A 12,971-nucleotide genomic window follows, 5' to 3' on the forward strand; every position below is an offset into this window, starting at 1 on the left:
ATTCATCATGCATTCTGGCAATTGTGTTGCTTCATATTTCGGTGTGGTTTCAGGGAGGTTTGGGAGCTGAACCCTCCAGAAGTTCCTAATGCTGTGCTGCAGCATGCGGCGTGGGGAAAACAAGGACAACAACTGGTAGGGATGCACCAATACCACTTTTTCTGAGAGAGAACACCAGGAGAAGTACTTACATTTGAGTACTTGCCGATACAAAGTACCAATACTTGATAATGTCATTAAATCTTGAAATTGTGATGAAAATGTTTTATTTTAACAATGGGGCAATGGAATGTTTTCAGAGTCAATTATTGTTGTGATATCCCATCCATCGATTATTCAAGTAATTGTTTGAAAAATTATTTTGCATTATTAAACATCAATACCAAAACAAAATATAGTGGACCCCTATTCACAGTGTATAGGGGCCGGGCCGAACAGTGAATAGCAAAAATCTGCGGATAATTGACCCATTATAATTGCATTAAAAAAAAAAAAAAAAAAATAGATATATTTTATTAAACCCAAAAAAATCTTAAAATAAACAGGGATGAGCTGTCAATAAGCATTTTCTGCCCCCCAAAAAAGAAGAAAAATGAAAATTAAACAAAACAACAAAAAATGGAAAAAAAGGTGGAAAAACCACCTGTGGGAGGGGCCATAGGGGTTGGGTGCAGTGCGAGTTGGGCGGTGGCCGAAGGCAGGGACCTTGGCGATCTGATCCCCGGCTACAGAAGCTGGGTCTAGGGACGTGGAATGTCACCTCTCTGGCAGGGAAGGAGCCCGTGCTGGTGCGTGAGGTCGAGAAGTTCCGACTAGATATAGTCGGACTTTCCTCCACACACAGCTTGGGCTCTGGTACCAGTCCTCTCGAGAGGTGTTGGACTCTCTTCCACTCTGGAGTTGCCCATGGAGAGAGGTGCCGAGCAGGTGTGGGTATAGTTATTGCCCCCCGGCTCGGCGCCTGTACGTTGGGGTTCACCCCGGTGGACGAGAGGGTAGCCTCCCTCCGCCTTCGGGTGGGGGGGGATGGGTCCTGACTGTTGTTTGTGCCTATGCACCAAACAGCAGTTCAGAGTACCCACCCTTTTTAGAGTCCTTGGAGGGGGTGCACTCCCGCTGGGGACTCCATCGTTCTGCTGGGAGACATCAATGCTCACGTGGGCAATGACAGTGAGACCTGGAAGGGCGTGATTGGGAGGAACGGCCCCCCCGATCAGAACCTGGGCGGTGTTCTGCTATTGGACTTCTGTGCTCATCATGGATTGTCCATAACGAACACCATGTTAAAGCATAAGGGTGTCCACACGTCCACTTGGCACCAGGAGACCTTATGTCGCAGTTCGATGATCGACTTTGTGGCCATGTCATCAGACTTGCGGCCGCATGTCTTGGACACTCTGGTGAGGAGAGGGGCGGAGCTGCCAATTGATCACCACCTGGTGGTGAGTAGGCTCCGATGGTGGGGGAAGATGCCGGTCTGACCTGACAGGACCAAACGTATTGTGAGGGTCTGTTAGGAATGTCTGGCAGAATCCCCTGTCAGAAGGAGTTTCAGATTCAGAATCATCTTTATTTGCCAAGTATGTCCAAAAAACACACCAGGAATTTGTCTCCGGTAGTTGGAGCCGCTCTAGTACAACAACAGACAGTCAATTGACAGAGAACACTTTTGAGACATAAAGACATTGACAAAAAACAGTCACTGAGAAATAAGGGGTTAATAGGTATCTGGTAATGCCGGTACATTTTTTTTTTTTTTTTTTTTTTTGTGCAATTCTGCAAAAGATGCAGATTCCTCTAGCACTAAGAGCAGTTCGAATGACGAATATTGCAATAGTCCGGTGCAATGACCATTGTGCAAAGGGCGCCGAGACTTCAAGGAGTGTATGCAGTTTAAAGTGACGAGTAGCGCGATAATCTACGGCAAATGTTGCAGATACTCCTCAATCACTGTGCAAATGGAGCAGATGCTAGTCTGGCATGAGTGGCCAGTATTGGTCAACAACCAGATATGCAAATAGTGCAGCGTGGCGAGACTACTACAGTGAGTGCACGAGTAATATATAATTGGCCCCACAGAAATGTGACAATGAACTCAAGTCAAAAAATTGCCAGCATGTTGTAATGGAATTGTAGATTAGGTGTTTAAGAAGTTGATCGCAAGAGGGAAGAAGCTGTTGGAATGTTTGCTAGTTCTAGTTTGCATTGATTAGTAGCGCCTACCTGAGGGAAGGAGCTGGAAGAGCTGGTGACCGGGATGCGGAGGGTCCGAGAGGATTTTGCACGCTCTTGTCTTAGTTCTGGCAACGTGCAACTCCTCAAGGGTGGGTACCGCCAAACCTTTCAGCAGTTTTGATTGTCCGTTGCAGTCGGAGTTTGTCCTTTTTTGTAGCAGCACCAAACCAGACTGTGATGGAAGAACACAGGACTGATTCGATGACCGCTGTGTAGAACTGCCTACAACTCCCACCTCCGACAGAATTTTGGTCATGTTCCGGGTGAGGCGGGGGACATCGAGTCCGAGTGGTCCATGTTCCGCGCCTCCATTGCTGAGGCGGCCGACCGGCGCTGTGGTCGCTGAAGCAAAAACCTGGGCATGGGAGGAGTTTGGTGAGGCCATGGAGAAAGACTTACGGACGGCTTCAAGGAAATTCTGGTCCAACCTCTGGCATCTCAGGAGGTGGAAGCAGTGCACCATCAACACTGTGTATAGTGGGGATGTGGCGCTGCTGACCTCGACTCGGGACGTTGTGAGCCGGTGGGGAGAATACTTTGAAGACCTCCTCAATTCCACCGACACGCATTCCCATGAGGAAGCAGAGTCTGGCGTCTCTGAGGCGGGCTCTCCTCTATCTCTGGGGTTGAGGTCACTGAGGTAGTTAAAAAGCTCCTCGGTGGCAAGGCCCCAGGGGTGGATGAGATTCGCCCAGAGTTCCTAAAGGCTCTGGATGTTGTGGGGCTGTCTTGGTTGACACGCCGCTGCAACATCGCGTGGACATCGGCGACAGTGTCTCTGGATTGGCAGATTGGGGTGGTGGTCCCCCTTTAAAAGAAGGGGGACCGGTGGTTGTGTTCCAACTGCAGGGGGATCACATTCCTCAGCCTCCCTGGTAAGTTCTATTCAGGGGTGCTGGAGAGGAGGGTCCATCGGGAATTCGAATCTCAGATTCAGGAGGAGCAGTGTGGTTTTCGTCCTGGCCGTGGAACAGTGGACCAGCTCTACACCCTCGGCAGGATCCTCGAGAGTGCATGGGAGTTCGCCCAACCAGTCTACATGTCTTTTGTGGACTTGGAGAAGGCGTTCGACCGTGTCCCTCGGGTGGTCCTGTGGGGGGTGCTTCGGGAGTATGGAGTACCGAACCCCCTGATACGGACTGTTCGGTCCCTGTACGACCGGAGTCAGAGTTTGGTCAGCATATCTGGCAGGCATTCAGACTCGTTTCCAGCGAGGGTTGGACTCCGCCAAGGCTGCCCTTTGTCACCAATTCTGTTCATAACTTTTATGGACAGAATTTCAAGACTCAGCCGAGGCGCAGAGGGGGTCCGGATTGGTGGCCTCAGTATTGCATCTAGGGTTTTTGCAGATGATGCGGTTCTGTTAGCTTCATCAAGCCGTGATCTCCAACTCTCACTGGAGCAGTTCACAGCTGACTTTGAAGTGGCTGGGATGAGAATCAGCACCTCCAAATCTGAGACCATGGTCCTCAGTCGTAAAATGGTGGCATGCCCTCTCCGGATCGGGGATGAGATCCTGTCCCAAGTGGAGGAGTTCAAGTATCTTGGGGTCTTGTTCATGAGTGAGGGATGAATGGAACGAGAGATCGACAGGCGGGTCGGTACAGCGTCAGCCGTGATGCGGACTTTTTATCGATCCATTGTGGTAAAGAAGGAGCTAAGCTGAAAGGCGATCTATGTTCCTACCCTCGCCTATGGTCATGAGCTGTGGGTCATGACCGAAAGAACGAGATCCCGGATACAAGCGGCAAAATGAGTTTCCTCCGCAGGCTGTCCAGGCTCTCCCTTAGAGATAGGGTGTGAAGCTCGGTCAGCGGGGAGGATCTCAGAATAGAGCCGCTGCTCCTCCACATCGAGAGGAGCCAGATGAGGTGGTTGGGGCATATGATTCGGATGCCTCCCGGTCGCCTCCCTGTTGAGGTGTTCCGGGCACGTCCCAGAGGGAGAAGACCCCAGGTATGACCCAGGACACGCTGGAGAGATTAAGTCCTTTGGCTGGCCTGGGAACGCCTCGGGATCCCCCCGGAAGAGCTGGATGAAGTGGCTGGGGAGAGGGAAGTCTGGGTGTCCCTGCTAAAGTTATTGCCCCCGGGAGCCGACCTCGGATAAGCGGTACAAAATGGATGGATAAATCCGTGGATAGCTGTATCAGCGGGTGCCGGACTGTGAGTACATAGGGGTCTACTCTATGCATGTCAGATTCAGGTATTATTTTTGTCCACTGGGGTTGCCATCTTCACATTTTACACTGTATGATCTATGACTTTGAATATAAGTGGCTTTAAAAGGCGGGGCTTGGCCTAGTGTGTGACGTAGGAATCAGCAAAGTTGGCTGTTGTGAGCTCAGGTTAGCAGCTGGATGTTAACTGGCTAGCCGTTATCCAGTCTGCATGGTGAGTCCTTGGGTGTCATTGTTGCTGTGCAGCTAGGTTATGAGTGTGCATATTACGTATTTATTTTGTAACAAGAAAGTTTGTTCAAGAAAGTAATTGAAAGTACACCGGCAGCTGTGTCTATACGTTGACCACCTGTGGCGGGTATTACTGCAAATGTTCTCGGCAGAGTTTTCCCTGACTTTTTTTCCAATTAAATTAATCAAGTTATTCAAATATTTGTTGCAGTCCTAATTTAAGTTTTTCTAAAATTTTAATTCACTGATCAAGTATAACTTTTAGGGGAACGACTTATCATTACTGACATGATTTTTCAGAACTCACTTTCTGACAAAAGATTTCAGTTTTTTTTTTTTTTTTGCAGTCCAGCTTTCTTTGCACATTTGTCTTGCAGCGTTCCTAAGATCTTTTAAAAATGTTTTCCTGGATAATCATGACCTCCTCTTAATCTTCAGATTTATATTTTTGAGAACAACATCTACTACCAGTCGGATGTGAGGAGCAACTCTCTGAGGATCACCTCTTCTGGCATGGAGGGCGTCATCTTTAACGGGCTTGCTGACTGGCTGTATGAAGGTGAGAGTCATCGTTAACTTGTATATGATCCGAGCAACTAGACAAGACCTAAAAAGACATGGTGCCTACCAGTGGTCTCATTCATGTACATATTTAGATATTCCTCTCAGTATCCATAAGGAAATAGTGATGAAGTCTAGTGCATACGTATGTTCTAATGATAGAATATATTTTAACCCTGATAAGCAAACAATTTGCATGTGTTTAGATGAATATCTGTATTGTCTATGAACTATCAAATCAGTATTTAAGAAATACACAAACATATACTACCCTATGTGGTAGTCATGTTAGCTGCCCTACACACTCTTATCAGAGTATTGATTACCGTATGTAATCTTGATTACCTAATTGATTATCTAATGGAAAATAGAAAAGGAAGATAAAAAGAAATTGGGCAACTTTGATCATCCCGAGGGCGGCAAATATTTTATCCGTACTAATCCGATGGACAAACTGAACATGCACCACTCCCCTCAAAGGAGAATTATAACATTTTATTTTTTATGAAAAGGCAACACATTTTTTTAGATATTAATAATTATTAATTGAAATGTATTATACTAGCATGCATACATTATATGAAATTCATTTACAAGTGCAATTGATTAACACTAAAAGTTTCCACATTCAGTGATACATTTCAAAACAGTTTTGTCAAAATACCCCAAAGATCATGAATTACATCAGAATCAGAATCAGAATCATCTTTATTTGCCAAGTATGTCCAAAACACACAAGGAATTTGTCTCCGGTAGTTGGAGCCGCTCTAGTACAACAGACAGTCAATTTACAGAACACTTTGGGGACATAAAGACATTGACAAAAAACAATTGTGCAAAAAGATGCAGATATTACACACCATGGTCTTTGTTTTGTACATACTGTAGCTTCTTATCCCCGCGCCATATACTGCTGGACCAATGACAAGTTTGGGTTTTGTTAACATCACGACTCGGGGTGGAGTTAGGGGGCTGTGTATAGAGTGAAGTCCTGACTCTAAAAAAGAGCGTGCGAATTGCGTAGCGATGTGAGCCCCCACAAAGATGGCATGGATTGGATTCACTGCGTCAAAACCTTCACTTAGCAATCAAGTATGTGCAGCTAAGCAGAAGCTAACACTGTTAGATAATGATGAGCTTTGCATCCAACAAAACTCAATGCAGCACTGCTTACTTTTTGGTTTCAGATAGTGTGGTACAGTGTTAGGGAACGAGCCTTGCCGTGGAAATCGCTGAGTAATTGACGCCCCCTTAAAATGTTTTAAAATTGCCGATAGATGCCAAAAAAACAGTGGCAAAGCACTGCTTTTTATCTACTGTAAATTAACCTCTTCAACTCATTTCAACATAATTCCTCGGCCCCGAGATGCCACAAGATGTCTAAATGACGCTCTTCTACTCACTTTAATATTCAATAATTCCTTGGCACCAAGATGCTGATGATCTGTCCCCTCTGATGATTCTGATTGGGGGAAAAGCACTTTGATACTAGAATCACCCAAAAAAATATTTAAAAAGAGGAGCTTGAGGAAACAATAACGCACTAATGGCACAAAGTTGTATGTCGGTCATCAGAGGAGATTCTGCACTCCCACTTGGCTCACTGGTGGTCCCCTGATGGAGAGAAACTGGCTTTCCTCACCATCAACGACACACTGGTACCTAACATGGCCTTACCCCAGTTCACTGGCAGCACCTACCCTCGTGGACTCCAGTACCCGTATCCGATGGTGAGAGCAAAACACACAATTAATAATAGAGACCTGGGGGGATAATTAGTTTGTCTTAATTTGTGTTTCTATGAATAAACACAAATAAATCAAGGAAAGGACAGCCAAAAATCTCCCTATGATCGACAGCAGTGATTCGTAATGTGTGGTACTGCATGTGCTCCCTCTAGTGGTATGCAAAAGAATCACTGCCTGAATACAATTCAGTTGTATTTAACTTTGAATTACAATACACATTTAGTTTTTAATATTTTAGAACAGGTTGTTTTTAAACAATTAGTTAGTTTTTACTTATGTGCACTACATTTTAATTGAACTATTAGGTAATTACATTTTCCTCTATTTAAGCACAATGTTGATGTTCAAACTTTGCATAATGTACAGTGGCTTATAATAATATTAAATACACATTTTAGGAATGAAACCAAATTTTTTGATCAACACTTGACAATAGTATTATATTTGAATGTTTGTCATGATGGTTGTACTTGAAGTATTTTTTTAGGTGCTACATGGTTTAAAAAAAAAAAAAAAAAAGTTTGCCAACCACTGATCTATACAGTATTGTTCCAAATGCTCCATCAGGCCGGTCAAACAAACTCTGTGGCCAAGTTGTCTGTGGTCAATCTCGTCGGGATAACACATACTGTGGAGCTGCAGCCTCCCAATCAGCTCGGGCTAAGGTAACACAAATAAAACACATACACCCACAAAACACTAAATCATCAGTCTCATTCCACTCTGGGCTCATCCTCTGCAGGGATTTCTATATTACCATGGTGAAGTGGATCAGTAACGAGCACCTCGCCGTTCGCTGGCTCACTCGGGCCCAGAATGCATCAGTGCTGACAGTGTGTGATGCCGCTGCAGGAGTCTGCCTTGTGGTGCGTGCTTCTCATTCCACTCACGTTTCACAGGAATCCTTGCTTCACATCAGCCACTAGTTTACTTTCCGTGTGTAGATTTAGAAAATCATACCCTTACACAGACATCAGGACCCTTGTTTTCACTTATTTCCTGTCAGTAACAATACTAATTCAGAGAGCACTTCACTCTTGTGTGCGTTTAACTCTTTATTTAATTTGGGCCTCAGAGGCTCGAGGAGTCTTCAGATTCATGGATCTCCAGGCAGGTAAGTCTGCAGAGAAGCCATTGTCACCTCTGCACTCATGTTCCTCTTAGGGCATCAAAAATGTGTTTTTTCACCCCTGCAGAACCAGGAGCCTCTTTTTTCTAAGGACACAACCAAGTTTTTCCTTGCTGTTCCTGAGAGACAAGGTGATCAGGGTGGCTTCCACCACATCGCCATGTTTACCAAAAAGGTGACTATAAGATGCAGAATTTAAGCAGGACAAAATAAAAATACATAACAAAGAATGAAGGAAATTTTTGTGTTGTTTCAAAGCTCGGGGGCAACGAGGATAAGATTGAGCACATAACGTCTGGCGTCTGGGAGGTGACGCAAATTGTGTCTTATGATGAAAACAAGCAGGTCATGTATGTTTCCTCTGTGTCTTTGTCCTGGCTCTAAAATGTAACAGGGGCGTCCAAACATCATTTGCGTCGCACCGTCCGTTTTTAGCAACCCACGGTCTATACTAAAATTAACTGAAACAGTCCAAGTCTTTGCCTTAATTGTACTACAGTGTTTACTTTCTACACTGTGTGGCAATGCAGGCGAAGAGAAGAAGAAATTCATTCTCATCTCTTACTTCCTTGTTTTCCGCCAATCACACGTGGCAAGACGCTCCACGGAGTAATGCATTGGCCGTGTTCAGTGCATTACATTTGTGTGGTTATTTTGTCCTTTCCACCATTTTTTTCCTTTTTTAAATAGGTTGGGGGCGTGAGAAGTATAAGTGTCGAAACCTTGAAATGCCCCTGACTACTACTACTACTAATAACAAAAATAATACATTGGCTCGCCTTTCAAGATTTACAAAAACGCAAAAAACTATTTACAACTACAAACCACAATTCCAATGAAGTTGGGATGTTGTGTAAAACAGTAAATAAAAACGTAATACAATGATTTACAAACTGTTGAACCTATATTAAATTGAATAGTTTACAAAGACAAGTTATTTGATGTTCAAACTGATGAACATTTATAGTTTTTTTTTTTTTGCAAATATTCTCTCATTTTGAATTTGATGCCTGCAACATGTTCCAAAAAACTGGGAAGGGGCAAAGAAGTTGAGGAATGCTCAAAAACACCTGAACATTAAACAGTTGAACAGGTTAATTGGAAGCAGGTGAGTGTCATGATTGGGGGGGGGGGGCGCCCGAAAGGCTCAGTTATTCACAAGCAATGATGGGGTGAGGTTCACCACTTTGGGAACAATTATTGGAGCAAATTGTCCAACACTTTAAGAACAACATTTGTCAATGTAATATTGCAAGGAATTTCCTGATTCATCATCTGCGGTCCATATCAACATCAAAAGATTCAGATAATTGGATCCCTCAGGTGCCACTGCATTAAAAACGGGCATCATTGTGGAGAGGATATTGCCACGTGGGCTCAGGAGCACTTCAGAAAACCATTGTGAGTTAAGACAGTTCATCATTACATTCACAAATGCAAATTAAAATTACACTATGCAAAGCAAAACCCATATAGCAACAACACTCAAACGCCGCCGGCTTGTCTGGGCCCGAGTTCATCTGAGGTGGACTGACGCAAAGTAGAAAAGTGTGCTCTGGTCTGACGAGTCATGGACATCATGTCCTCCGGGCCAAAGAGGAAGGAGGATTGTCATCAGTGCAAAGTACAAAAGCCAGCATCTGTGATGGTATGGGGTTGTGTTAGTGCCCATTGCCTGGGGAACTTGCACATCTGTGAAGGCACCATTAATGCTGAAAGGTACATACAGGTTTTGGAGCAACATATAATGCCATCCAAGCAATGTCTTTTTCGGGGACATCCCTGCTTATTTCACCAAGGCAATGCCAAGCCACATTCTGTATGTGATACAAGGGTGTGGCCTCGTAACAAAAGAGTATTAGTTCTAGACTGGCTTGTCAGGAGTCCAGACCTGTCTCCCATTGAAAATGTGTGGCGCATTATGAAGAGCACACAATGACAACGGATACACTGGACTGTTGAACAACTGAAGTTGTACATCAAGCAAGAATGGCCGAGAATTTCACTTACAAAGCTTCAACAATCGGTCTCCTCCGTTCCCAAATGCTGAATCGAGTATTGTTAAAAAGAAAGGTGCACGTAGCACACTGGTAAACATGCCCCTGTCCCAGTGGTCTGGTATGTGTTGGAGGCATCAAATTAAAAATAAGTGAATATTTGCAAAAAAAGTACAGTTTATCAGTTTAAAGAAATATCAGACCTTTGTAAGGTATCCAACTGACTATAGGTTGAAAAACATTTGCAAATCATTGTATTCTGTTTTTACAGTGTCTCAACTTTACAGGAATTTATTTATTTATTTATTTTAAGAGTGTAACATTTCCATTCATAACCCTCCGAAAAAAAGATGATTTTGACAATTTTCAAAGTGGCCCTTACATCCTTCGATTTATTTATTTATTTTTTCTCTGTGTATGCGGCCCTTCGAAGAAAAAGTTTGGACACCCCTGGTCTATAAGGTGTAAATGAGCTGATGTCTTTCATGTACTGTAGATACTTCCTGAGCACAGAAGTTTCTGCACAAGAGAGGCATTTATACAGGTAACTATGGACTCATTGCACTCCCCAACTCTGTGGCCTTTGGCTCCTCCTTCTTCCAACATATGCATGTGCTCTCTGTCAGTGTGTCCACCCTGGGTGTATTTCCACGACAATGCCTCACCTGTGGCCTGCGAGAAACCTGCATGTTCTTTGATGCTAACATCAGCCCTGATGCGCAGCACGCCATCCTGCACTGCAAAGGCAAAACTGTCACTGTGATCTTGGCGGTGACCTCTTCTCATAGAGATGACATGTTGATAATGGCATTGTTGTCTTCATCACAATAACACTTTCACCTTGTCTGCTTTTCTCATCTTGTGACACTCGTAGGTCCGGGAGTTCCATCAGTACTGCTTCTAAGTTTGGATGAGGTGGACTGTGAGTGTTTTGATATAAACAGACAACTGTTTGCTTTTAACACCGGTACCTGGAGCATGGTGATAATGGCCAATTTGTTTTAGGCCGTCTATGGACAAGACTATTTGGACACACTTCGTAATGAATTAATTAGGGCTGAAACTAATGATTATTTCAATAATTATTTGTCGATTTTATTTTTTATTTTTTTATTTTTTTTTGATAAATCTGATTTGAAAAAAAAATCAATCGCTTTATTCAAAAACAGTAGATGATTTCAAATTGACAGTGCATAAAATGCACAAAGAAACTGATTATGATTCAGTTCCAGTACTGGTTTGGGTTCGTAACATCCGTCAGAAAATCAGCAAAAATTATTTTCTGAAGTAAAAGCTGTTCTTTCTATATCTCTTATTTTCATGAAACGCAAAGGTAATCAGTTTGCTTTATTATTATAAAAAAATATAATTATGTTGTACTGAGGTGAAATATAATTATGTTGTACTAACAGTGACCGACTAGTTAGCACATCTGCCTCACAGTTCTGAGGTTCAAATCTGGCTTTCCTTTGTGGAGTTTGCATGTTCTGCCCATGCTTGTGAGTTTTCCGATTTCCTCCCACATTCCAAAAACATGCATGGTAGGCAGGGACGTGCGGTGAGGTTCATGATTGGTGAGGCACTGACAACGTCACGTGACTGTCAGTCACGTGACGTCTGGAGCTCTATGACGCTCAACTCAACACTGCCACATGCTGGTTCTGGCACCGTACATACCAGACTCCACTGTGCAGATTTAGTGGCTTTTCTGGTCGATAAGAGAGACTAAATGTCACACACTTTCATTAAATGCATTAGACAGTCTGTTAAACGTCAGTAAGTGCAGTAGAGTGTGATAAAACGTATATTATTGGCGATGTAATGAGGAAACACCAATGTCTCTTGTGTGAAGCCACGGACCAATCACAGCCTGCCTGAATGGATGTTTGCGTGGTCTCTTGAAGCATCATGGAAGCGATGACTCATCGTGACTCGTAACTGCGCTTCCTATGTATTTGAACAGGAAATATGTAAATTCAGCTATTTTAATGATGAAATCATTGAAATTATAAGATTGAAAAAGAACAATGTAAAGCATGGACCATAGAACTAAAATGGAACAATTTAATGTAATCATAAGGTTTTTTTTACTATTCACATGCAGTGGAAAGGAAAGACCACCAGGGGGCAGTGCAGCTCTGCCTCACTTGCCTACCCTGACCGCATGTCACTGATGGTAGGTTTATTGAAGACTCTAAACTGACTGTAGGTGTGAACGTGAGTGCGAATGGTTGTTAATGTGTGCTCTGCAATTGGCTGGCGACCAGTTCAGGTTGTACCCCGCCTCTCGTCCGAAATCGGCCTGAATAGGCACCAGCATACCCGCAACCCTAGTGAGGAAAAGCGGCTCAGAGAATGAATGGCTGGATTATTTACTGTTTTGTTATTATAATAAATACAATTATTATTTACTTTTGAGAGGATGACATTGAGAGTATTCGGACAATTTTAAGTTAAACAATGTCTCTAAACAATTAATCTGATATTGAAAATCATTATCGATTAGTTTGGCAATCGATTAGTTGTTGATTAATCGTTGCACCTCTACAGTTAATTAATAGCTTGAGTTTATTAAAAATTAATACTCTCAGCAAACGATGAGTTGAAACAAGAATTTACAATGTCAGTGATAAAACTACATGACCATAATTGGACCCTTCTTATAATTCTGAGTTCCCCCTGAATCTGAGTTATTTTTGGACAACCCTATGCTTTCTTGTGCCCCAGTGCGTAAAGTATGGTCCATAATGGCATGTTTGAATGAATTTGGTGTGGAAGAACTTGAGAGCACTCACTTTGGGGTGAACTGGAAAAGCAATGGTTAGCCATCACTAACCTCTGACCTTACAAATGTTCTTTTAGATGAATGGGCAACAATTTCCACAGCTACT

At 43.4% G+C, this 12,971-nt stretch overlaps 1 protein-coding gene across 2 annotated transcripts in view; it reads left to right on the forward strand.

The window, feature by feature from the left end:
• LOC133402990 (inactive dipeptidyl peptidase 10-like) overlaps positions 1-12,971 on the forward strand; it is a 41,818-nt gene that overhangs the window by 15,008 nt on the left and 13,839 nt on the right. For both annotated transcript variants that reach the window (XM_061677414.1, XM_061677405.1), the window contains exons 7-17: positions 54-135; positions 5,084-5,204; positions 6,782-6,936; positions 7,522-7,619; positions 7,697-7,820; positions 8,030-8,068; positions 8,151-8,258; positions 8,342-8,433; positions 10,577-10,624; positions 10,707-10,825; positions 10,955-11,002. In XM_061677414.1, the coding sequence (XP_061533398.1) occupies positions 54-135; positions 5,084-5,204; positions 6,782-6,936; positions 7,522-7,619; positions 7,697-7,820; positions 8,030-8,068; positions 8,151-8,258; positions 8,342-8,433; positions 10,577-10,624; positions 10,707-10,825; positions 10,955-11,002 (1,034 nt within the window). The remainder of the gene's footprint in view (positions 1-53; positions 136-5,083; positions 5,205-6,781; positions 6,937-7,521; positions 7,620-7,696; positions 7,821-8,029; positions 8,069-8,150; positions 8,259-8,341; positions 8,434-10,576; positions 10,625-10,706; positions 10,826-10,954; positions 11,003-12,971) is intronic.

The sequence above is a fragment of the Phycodurus eques genome, chromosome 1 (assembly GCF_024500275.1).
Source record: "Phycodurus eques isolate BA_2022a chromosome 1, UOR_Pequ_1.1, whole genome shotgun sequence".
Taxonomy (NCBI): domain Eukaryota; kingdom Metazoa; phylum Chordata; class Actinopteri; order Syngnathiformes; family Syngnathidae; genus Phycodurus; species Phycodurus eques.